At 40.8% G+C, this 11,342-nt stretch overlaps 1 protein-coding gene across 2 annotated transcripts in view; it reads right to left on the bottom strand.

The window, feature by feature from the left end:
* Positions 1–6,705, bottom strand: part of Trs23 (trafficking protein particle complex subunit 4-like protein Trs23) — a 174,740-nt gene extending 168,035 nt beyond the window's left edge. For both annotated transcript variants that reach the window (XM_068388980.1, XM_068388975.1), the window contains exons 1-2: positions 6,603–6,705; positions 2,539–2,718 (exon numbers count right to left, since the gene is read on the bottom strand). In XM_068388980.1, the coding sequence (XP_068245081.1) occupies positions 2,539–2,713 (175 nt within the window). In that variant the 5' untranslated portion in view covers positions 2,714–2,718; positions 6,603–6,705. The remainder of the gene's footprint in view (positions 1–2,538; positions 2,719–6,602) is intronic.
* Positions 6,706–11,342: the final 4,637 nt, after the last annotated feature.

Genomic DNA, 11,342 nt, shown 5'->3' on the forward strand with positions numbered 1-11,342 from the left:
TCGACATTTCAAGATGGGTGGCAAGTTCGAAACTTGGTGGGCAAAAAACTCAATTGTGCGAGTGCCTGAGAGATGGAAGGTCTCCATTGCCTTCCTGGTACGTTCCTTGGAGAAATTCTCAGTTCTTACTAGGATTCCAAAGGTCCCTAACCATATATCCAGCCACGAAGTAGCATGCATAGCATACTTTGTGACCTTCTCCTGATTAAGGACTTCGGCTGCCGAGAAAGAGACCTGCTGGCTGGAGTCTCTCAAGAGAGATCCCCTTAGTTAGCTCTTACAGAGAGTGGTGAAGAGGAAGAGCTGGACTGGGCTCCTCCAGGATCTCAAAGTACCTCCTCTGTTGTACACGAGGAGGTGGGAGGAGCTTGTTGGTAGAGCCAGAACAGTTGGAGTGAGGCGATGATAACCTGGCCGAGGGCAGTTCCTGTGCACGTGCCTGATGCGCGGGAGATTGTTGGCGCGCAGGTGAGAGCTGGCACATGAACGAGAGTTTGCTTGCACGCGCGGGCGAGAGCTGGCTCGCTGGCGAGTGTTGGAGCGCACGTGTTAGCAGGCGAGTGTCAGGTGTGCATGTCTTGGTACATGCGCGCGGAGAGACCTGGCGCACAGGCTCGCGCGTGCGGGCGAGTGATGGCGCGTGGGAGAGCGCTGGCGCGCAGGAGCTTGATGATGTGCAGGCGAGTGCTGATGCGCAGGAGAATGCTGGCGCGCATTAGAATGCTGGAGCCTAGGAGATCGTGGGCACGCAGGAGATTGTGGGCGCGCAAGAGTGAGCTGGCGCGTAGGAGACCGTGGGCGCGTAGGCGCAGGGCGCGCAGGAGAGCGCTGGCGCTCATGAGCACACTGGTGCATAGGAGATCGTGGGAGCGTAGGCGCAGGTTGTAGCTGCTGTCTAGGATGGTGAGCAGGAGAGCGAACTTGCGCATGTGTGCGTAGATTCGGTGAGCGCAGTAGCACTGGAGATCGTTGGCGAGCTGGTGGGTGCTGAGGGCAAGCAGGTAAAGGGGCGCGCCGAAGCGCCGTAGAGCGCCGACGAGCTGCTAGGGAGCGCCGTTGCCCTGCAGGAGGTTGGTGAGCTGAAGGGCAAGGGTGCGCAGTTACGCACTTCGGTAGGACCTCAAGAGGCTTTACCAGGAGCAGGAACGGTGATGGATAGTCAGCAGGTCTGATGGATGGTTGATCAGGAACAGGAATGTGCCCTTTGGAAGGGAAAGCATCCAATGATGGAGGTCGCGAACGATCTGCAGAGAGATCCAGGACCGAAGTCGGACGACTAGTAGCAGGTCCAGGCACAGTCGAAGGTCGAGGGGCAGAAGATGACTGCAGCGAAGGCTCCTCTGCAGGTGAAGGCTGCGACGACGAAGCAGAAGAGCCGAAGAGGTGCCTTTTCACTGATGGTGAAGGGAGACCTCTAAGGCGAAGTGGAGTCTCTATGAGTGAACTCCCCCAAGGAGGAGACACACTCGCAGAAGAGACAGACGTTGGACTTAGTTTCCCCCTCGAAGGAAGATCAGGAACGGGGGAAATTAAGTAGGAAGCAAGCACTTGAGAGTCTGGAGGGGCAGAGGAGTCGGATGAGATCATAGGTGACACCTCTGACACCACAATGTCGACAAGGGCCAGAGGATCTACCTCCGATGGCGACGATGACTGCTGCATAGTAGCACCCTTGTGGATGATTTGCAGCAATGCATCCTTGGAGGGCAGACCCGAGAGGCCCAAGGACGACCAAACCTGTAACAAAGGAGTTAGTGACAAGGCCTCACCCAGGAGGAGAGGTGGGGCCGCTTCACTAGGGGAAGCAACACCCTCTCTCGAGGACCGGGGTTGGCCGACATTAAATCGGTCTACGCTACAACTCGACGGTCCATCGGAAGAGACCAAACAAGTAGGAGCTTCGGAGGAGGAGGGTAGGGAGACGGAAGAAGAGATCTTAGGTTTTTCCCGTTTCGAAGGAACCTTCGAAGGAGAAATATGCCGCTTAGACTTCTTCTGCCATTGCCCAAACCTCTCCCACTGGGAGGCAGACCACTCCCTACACTCATTACACTTATTATCACAATAACACCGTTGACCTTTGCATGCGGGACAAAGGGTGTGAGGATCTGTGTCCACTGCCGACATACATGTTTCGCAGGGCCGGCCGGTGATCCCAGGGCAGGTGCGCATCATAGCAGGAAAGTCAACACGCAAACACACTAGAAAAAGAGAAAGCAAAAAACAGATTAACGGCAGTCCAAAACAATGCGAAGGATGAAGAGCGGCAACGTCTGTTCATCATCCGAGCCAAAAGTAAAGTGAGCTAAATCCCAGGTGTGTGAAGGGGGGCGGTAGCAAGCTACCCTTCCCTATCCCCCGCTAACTAGCGATGTGGGTAGTTAACCCTCACTTAACTTTAATGGCTCGTCATTTCAGCTTCCCCAAAAGTAATATCCCTAATAAATAGAGTGGTTTGTATTTCAGTTACGGAACAAAAGATTTACTCTTAAATAATACTTACAGTATTGAAAACAAATCATCACGACAGTAGCCTACCTTTAATTCCATCCCGCTGGCCATATGCAACAACAATGTTGCGATTCTGAACATCAAGTCTCACTTCTAGAGGGTAACTGAAAGTCTTCTCATTTTCTATGGTTGGGATGTTATGATCATGATGATATATAAGACCTCCAGACTTACTTAAAATGAAGAGGCTGTAAATGGTCATCGTTTCTGTATAAAAAAGGACCAAAATCAAATCACGTAATGAAAAGAATGCAATGTACATTTTAATTTAACCTGTCAAACACAAATTTTTAAAAGTATCTTCTAGTTTTCCTAACTATACAAATCTGAGTCCTTTAATATGTCAAATTTGGAAATAATTTGTTTTTTTTCTAATAATACTGTACATACCTTTTGCTATTTTTATGAGAGGCTATGAAGTTCACCAACTCTCTTTGCCAAGGCTAAAGCGAGAAAGAACGCTGTCTTCAAAGTGAGATTTCGGTCAGTTGCATGGCAAAATGGTTCATGGGAGGTCCTTTTAGAGACCTCAAGACACGAACCACATTCCAAGGAGGAGGCCTGACCTCAGACTAGGGGCCAAGTGATCTCATAACTCCATATGAGAAAAGAAAACTCCCACGAAGGGGAAATGTCAACTCCTTTCCGCTTGAAGGCGAGGCTGAAGGTTGAGCAATAGCCTTTCACCGACGATAGTGAAAGGAGCTCTTCCAGTATGTTTTCCCCTCCCAAAACCCGAGTTCCCACTGGGGGTCCCCCATTATTGGTCGATATATATTATATATATATATATATATATATATATACAGTATATACATATATATATATATATATATATATATATATATATATATATATATATATATATATATATATATTATATATATATATATATATCATATATATATATATATATATATATATATATATATATATATATATATATATATATACATATACATATATATATATATATATATATATATATATATATATATATATATATATATATATATACTGTATATGTATATATATATATATATATATATATATATATATATATATATATATATATATATATATATATGTATATACACAGTACTGTATATACATTATGTTAGGTATTTATTTGCGTAAAAATTAAGTGTCATTTTCGAAGGAAACGGGCGTTTTTCTATAGGGAAAAGTTGGATTTTACTAGCAAAAGTTACCCTGACGGTAAGTACAGTAATACCGTTTATTTCAGGTAGGTCAAATTTAATTTTGATTTTTAAACCACTTCAAGACCTAGCGCCGGTTAAATCTTTATATCGAACGAAACCTTGGACTTCCCTCTTTATAGTGAAAGTACTTAAATTTGATAACTTGCTGACAAAGCCATTGTATAGAATTGCGCAATTTTTTTCTGTTGCGATAATCCATTTCCTCTCATACAATACAAGTTCTTTTCATAATTGTCTTGGGGGGGGGGTAGTTGTAAAAACGTCTAACAACACTTCATTGTCAATTCAGGTCTCCTTTTACTCTTGTATATATCTTCCTGTTAATGTAACATAATTATTGTTTAATTTGTCATATGTAAAATCATCTGCTCTTTCATCTCATATACTATGTATTATTGGGTAAAGTTGTACTGTATTACAGATTCTCCTTTCAAAAAGAAAATATATGTTTTCCAGCAGGAAATGACGTGATTTAACCGAATTTGACCTTCATTTCAACCGCAAACAAACAGAACAACCAGTTCAACTAACTTCAAGTAGCCGAACTGGTTGTTGTTGCTGCGGATGAAATGAAGGTGAAAATCGGTTAAATCACGTTATTTTCTTCAGGAAAACATATATTTTCTGTTACAATGTTTAAATATAATGGCTCTTGTTCAAATTCCAATCTCACTTCACTCATCAAGAACGTATGTACTGCGCACGTTAACATTAGCAATGTTACGCTAACGTTAGCAATGCTACGCTGACATTGCTAACATTAGCAATGCTACGCTGACATTGCTAACATTAGCAATGCTACGCTGACATTGCTAACATTAGCAATGCTATGCTGACATTGCTAACATTACCAATGCTACGCTGACATTGCTAACATTACCAATGCTACGCTAATATCAACATGTGTATTTTAAAGCATTTTTCCATGTACCCTTTACACAATATATAAAAGGGTACAGAACCTAACAAACCCACCTAACCTAACCTGGTAGTTCCCAGGTCACAACCCCCAGCTGGGGGCAAGCCCCCAAATCCCCTTCCCAGGTCACAACCCCTAGCCGGGGCTTGCCCCTTCCCAGGTCACAACGCCCCCAGACCCCTTCCCAGGTCACAAACTTGTGCTGGCAAGCGGTAATGTTGAGCTGCACGTGATATAAACATTTAAATTAAAGAAGTTAAAGACTTACTTTTATGGTCCGGACGACGAAACTTGTGGGTCACCGGGGTGTTGAGACTGTGACGTCTTAACTTCTATAAACGGCACTTGGGACACTGTAAACGTTGGGGTATTACAAGTACGAAAAAAACCTCAATTGAAAGAACAAAGACCTGACTAGGACAAAGGTTTCCACGGAAAAGGATTTGTTGGAAGGGGTATGAAGAGACCACTTGAAGAGATAAGGGAAGGGAGTTGGGCATAAGTATGGGTTCCTGATTGGTTAACGGAAAAACAACAGAGTCCAGAGAGTAAACATGAATGAACTAGAATGGGAAACTTGTCCAGAGCAAGTATTTATGTGAAATCAGGGCGTGAAAAGGTAATAACAAAATGTATAAAATTAATATAGAAACATAAAATGGAGTGTATGATAAATAATATTTAATGGGAATATAAAATGAGGTGATTTTATAAAGTATCGGATAATAAAACTAGTAATTCTTGGGTTAAACGTAATATGTATACGAGGGTATTACATAAAAGGAATGGTAATCAAGTCAAATACTTGAATGAAGAGAATAGTTGAATTTGCCGGGTAGAGAAGAAGAAATCCTATTGGTGGAGGAGGAGTTTATGCACAGGTGGGAGGAGTTTATGCGTAGAAGGTGAAACCTGCTATGTACATACGAACGAACGACAGCGACTACAACCGACCCGTAGAATGTCAAAAATAAATGAAAAACACAGCTAATGTTATGCTAACATTGCTAATTTTAGCTTGCGCAGCTCAATATTACCATATTTTTTCATCGGTTTCTTATACATCCAAGAAGGTAATGTATAGAGAAGAAAAGGCTTGTTTTACCAATATATACCGTTTCCCAGAATGTTTTCCCAACCCAAAATCTCGAGTTACCACTGGAGGTCCTCCATTATCGTTGGATATAGATTTATATATATTTCTGAAAATATACATTTGCGACGGTAACGAGTGTAATTTTCAAAGAGCAGAATTTTTTCAATAGAAAAAAAGTAGTTTTTTCCCTAGGTTACATTGCCCTGTAATACAGTACAATATTGTATGTTAAACTTGGACTTTTATATTTACCGTATCAGAATATTAATGTAAATAAACACAAATGCCCAGCCAATCTCACCCGTCTGCAGTCAGTCAGTCCCCTGCCCAGCAGAACGTTACCTTTCTGTCCGCAAAAGTCTATGTCAGTCACCTGTCTCGTGAATAAACCTGTATGGGCTGCTAATGCAAGAACCAACGGCCCTCTTATTTTATGGCTGAGCTCAATCTAAAACGAAGAAATGAATAAACCATCACTCGACTATGGTCTGTCTCTCGTTTCTCACAGGGGAGCTTCGTACCCACACTTCGATGACAGGGGAGCTTCGTCCCCACATCTCTATGAGGAAGGATATATCCTAACTTAGGATGAAGGGGCCATGAGGTTTCTATGTTTATTGGCAACAGCGCACAAGTAAATATTTGCGCTTCACTTAAGAGTGTAGGCTACAGAAGAGAAACTAGCTACCAATCGTTCCACAGGTAGGCGTAAACCTACCTCCATAAAATTAAGTAAATGCTGTATAGTATTAACATTCTTCTTTCGTGTTCATATAATCAAGAATATTCATAACTTACATGTATACATATATTGACTTATTTAACATAAGATTAAATAAAAAATGAAACTTACGCCTTCAGACATCTAACGTCTACCTTGATGTAACAGAATCGCTTGTCAGTACTGACTTACTGTCAAAGATTCAGTTGTACTTACCCGTTGGGTGAGGAATTTGCCTTTTCATCGGCACCTCCGTTCTTTTCTTCTTTGTGTTTTTTATTTTACTTTCTTTTCTATATTTGGTCTATGTATTCTTTTATATATTCATTTCCCTCTATAAGAGACCTTTCCTGTTATTTCATACTTTACCTCTTTATATGGTCACTGCAATTTTTTTTTATCGTCTTCTCTGTAGCTGAAGTCCTGACAGTAAAGTAAGAAATGGATGGGTTCTCTATTTATAATGCGCACAGCTTACACTTTGTACTTCCTCAATTACGTCTTTTCCTGTCATTTAACCTTAAAAATTTAGTTCTAGCATTATACATAACATTTTTCCTCCTTGATCTTTATTTTGTGCACATGTCTTTAAACTACTTTTTATTACCTACTCTAATCTTGGTCTTCTCTTCCCTCCCAATTCTCCTGAAAGTTACATAGACCATATCCACATCTTTAATCAATTCCCTAATCTCTTTCGTCCGCTTTAATTTCTTCAACGTATAATTTCTTCCCTCTTATATCCCTTTCACGAACCGTTGCCTTTCTCCTATTATCCTAATTTTCATTTCTGACATTCTTAATATCTCCCTGAAGAATAGCTACTGTGGTCCCCCCCCCAAAAAAAAAAAAAAAAATTCTCAAATTTTCTATTTATTGTTGTATTTTTATTTCAGTATATTTGTTGTTCATATATCAATCACGGTAAGCGCACATTTTCCCAATACGCTTTCCTTAATTATTAATATTTCATGGAAGCTTTATGCTATAACAGAATAAGTTCGAGTTGCCAGCTTTTCTTTTTTCTACCGCCATTTTCTTCTTTTGTTTCTTGACCTTATTTCTTTTCCCTTTGTCGGTTTTAATTCCCAAGTCTTTCATGTTTTCTGTTACATTTATATGACCTCTATCTCGTCTGTTTTTTCTTTCATATTAAATTCAAATATCACTATAGGATTCTTGTTTTTCATTTCTATCCCACAGTCCATATATACCTCCATTAATATCAGTTTCCTTTCTTCTCCTCTATTATTATTGTTATTATCAAACCATCGTCTGGAAAGAATAGTGCCCTTATTAATTCACTTTCTAATTCATTAATTATTCAATAGGCTATTAGTGTAAGATACGTGACCTTTCAAAAGTGGCAGCTAAATAATCATATAGATATATTAAAATCCTTTTTTTCGGTAGCTAAATGCCGCAGCTCTCCATGCCTCTTGAGTAGTAGGAAAGGAGTGGCCATACACTGGTGAGAAGGGGTTGCCTGTGAGTGTATACATTTCTCATCATCATCATTACCTCCTTCTACGCCTATTGACGCAAAGGGGCTCGGTTAGATTTCATCAGTCGTCTCTATCTTGAGCTTTTAAATCAATACATCTCTACTCACCATCTCCTACTTCACTCTTCATAGTTCCAGCCATGTAGGCCTGGGTCTGTCAACTCTTCTAGTGCCTTGTGTAGCCCAGCTGAACGTTTGGTGAATTAATCTCTCTTGGAAAGTGCGAAGAGCATACCCAAACATTCTCCATCTACCCCTTATCATGATCTCATCCACATATGGCACTCGAGTAATTTCGCTTATAGTTTCATTTCTAATCCTGTCCTGCATTAACTCCCAACATCATTCTGAGGGCTTTGTTCTCATATCTACTAAATCTATTAGAGATCGTTTAACTGTCATACCATGACTCATGTCTGTAGAGTAACACCGATCTCACTAAACTGATATATAGTCTGATTTTTATATGTAATTTCAGGCAATTTGATTTCCAAATTTTACTTAATCTAGCCATTGTCTGACTGGCTTTTTTCAGTCTTTCACTAAACTCTAATTCTAAAGACCCTGCATTGGAGATCATAGTTCCTAAATACTTAAATGATTCTACCTAATTAATCCTTTCTCTTTCCCATTTAATTTCTTATTCCATTGTATACTCTGTTCTCATCATCTCTGTCTTTCTTCTATTAATATTCAGCCCAACCTCGTGTGAAATTTCATACATTCTGGTAAGCAAGCATTGCAAATCCTGTGGTGTTCTGCTAACAAGGACAGCATCATCAGCATACTCTAGGTCTGCTAAATTCCTGTCACTAATCCAGCCCAATCCTTCTCCACCATCTCCGACTGTTCTACACATTATAAAATCCATAAGGAGGATAAACAACATAGGTGACAACAAATTCCCTTGGAGTACTCCACTGTTCACTGGAAATTCATTTGGTAAGACTCAATTAACATTAACTTTGCACTTGCTATGCTCATGAACCGACTTAATCAAATTTACATATTTAAGAGGAATTCTATAATAATGCAGGACTCTCCACAAAATTGTCAGGAGCACACTATTAAAGGCTTTTCATAGTCTGCAAATGCCATCAAAAGGGGATTTCCAAATTCTACGCATTGCCTTACATGCTTCAAAATGAAAATTTGGTCAGTGTAACTTCTACCTTTTGTAAATCCTGCTTCTTCATCTCAGCTTTTCATCAATCAATCTCTCCAGTCTCTTTAGAATAAACATACTATATATTTTCATAACAACTGATGTGTTATGCCTCTGTAATTATAGCAATCAGTTAGGTCTCCTTTTTTGCCATTTTCACCAACACTCCTAACTCTAATTCATCAGGTTTTGCCTCTTCATGCCACATTCTACAAAATAGTCTTGTAAGTAGTCTGCCTCACTTCATTTTCGGCCAGTATCCTCTAGGCAGTTATTCCATCGTATCCAGGGGCTTTCCATCTCTTTAGTTTTTTTAAGATAGCTTCAACTTCCAACACACTGAATTCATTCATGGGAACATCAAGGTCTTCATCAGCTTCAGGTATATCAATCAAATTAACGGATTTTGATCAAAGTGAAAAATCTATTTTTGGGTGAGAGGGCCATGTTGTCCTGATGGAAGGGTTCCTATAGGTAGCCTTCTAAGGGATATTTGCTACAGTGATACTCTCAGAGAATTAAACCAAAGGTCTCCAGTATCCAATAAAGGATATTGTATAATATCAGGGGACATATTCTAGATACGACACATGGCAATCTTCACCCCGAATAGATTTAACGCTTCGATGTAAGGGGGAAGAGTGGCAAAAAGAAAGGGGTGCCGTTCTACGTATCCGGTGGATCTCCTTCCCTACTACTACTGCGACGCCATTCCTATTCTTGCCATTAAGCGGAAATGACCATCAGGACGACATGGCCCTCTCACCCAAAAATAGATTTTTCACTTTGATCAAAATCCATTTTTTGGTCATGATTATTCCTTTAGAAAATAATATTGTGACTTCAAGAACCTAAACACCATAAAGGGTTTAGTAAAACTCTAACATACACTATTAGCTAATAACTGAGGAAGCAAAATGTAGTTACAACAAAGTATGTATCTGATCCAGCATACAACACATCGAACACATATTTTCTTGTGTAGAAAAAATATACAAATACATTATCAAAATAATGCCACTCAGTGGAAGATGTGAAAACCAAATCTATCTGATGTCGTCAGATGTTCGGAAATGCATAAGACACCGTAACGCAATTGTTCACTCGGCATTGGTGTACTGATCAGATATGCACCTACTCAGAACAGTGCGTCAACCATAGTTGTGATCTGCACAAGTGGGTACGTATACCCATGTACCCAAAGCACTGTTAAGTCCAAAAACAGTCGACTGTTCATCGTAGCACTAGACTGCAGGTTTAATTACACTACCGGCCGCCACCACAAAATGTTTTATCTCTTGTACTTGCTTCGTGTAATATTTGTAGAAGACCCTGGATGACTTCCACCCAGTGTACGAGCGGAGTCTCTCAAAGTCCATATGCTGAAAGAAGTTCAGTGATGGAGCAACTTTCCTCGGATCGTGACCCGCGGGTGTACTGTCAGGACCCGCCCTGTGAATAAAGTAGGTGAGCTTCGCTCTCAGTTGTTTTAAAGATAGGTTTAATCCTGAGGTTTCACCTCTGAAGAGCTGTCCTCCCTTGAAGTTTAAAGTTCTTCAAAGATAGGCCTTAAGACACTCTACTGGGCACAGAGAGGCATCTTCCTTCAATGGGAAGATTCTCCAAGGACCCCACCTATTGGTGGGTAGCTCGTTCTTAGCGAGAAAGGCAGGATCGGGAAATAAATTCAGTTCTCCTGAGTCCAGGAACTGAATATGGCCTTCGTTTCTGGGTAAGGCCACTATTTCGCTAACTCTAGCCCCTGAGGTTATTGTGAACAGAAAGATAACTTTCTGTGTCAAATCCTTTAGAGTACAGTTCTCATTATCCAGGTTTGAAGCATAGTGCAAGACTTTGTCCAAAAACCACGTGATGGGCTTTGGTGGGGCTGCAGGTTTGAGTCTAGCACATGCTTTCAGAATCTTATTAAAGATTTCACCTGAGAGGTCCACCTCAAAAGCATACAGAAGCCAGGGATGACTTACAAGAAGTAATTGTAGTACAGGCCAGGCCTTGTTCGTGGAGGTGTATGAAGAATGCAAGACAGAAATCTATCAATATTTCTGTTGGTTTCCTTTCTTTCACAAAGGTCACCCATTTCTTCCATGACGATTTGTACTGTCTCCTAGTAGAACATGACTTGTACTCTTCGATGAAGTCAACTTTGTCTCTTGAGATTCTGAACCTTTGGCTCGCCACTAGG

Source organism: Palaemon carinicauda, chromosome 1 (genome assembly GCF_036898095.1).
Source record: "Palaemon carinicauda isolate YSFRI2023 chromosome 1, ASM3689809v2, whole genome shotgun sequence".
NCBI classification, from domain to species: domain Eukaryota; kingdom Metazoa; phylum Arthropoda; class Malacostraca; order Decapoda; family Palaemonidae; genus Palaemon; species Palaemon carinicauda.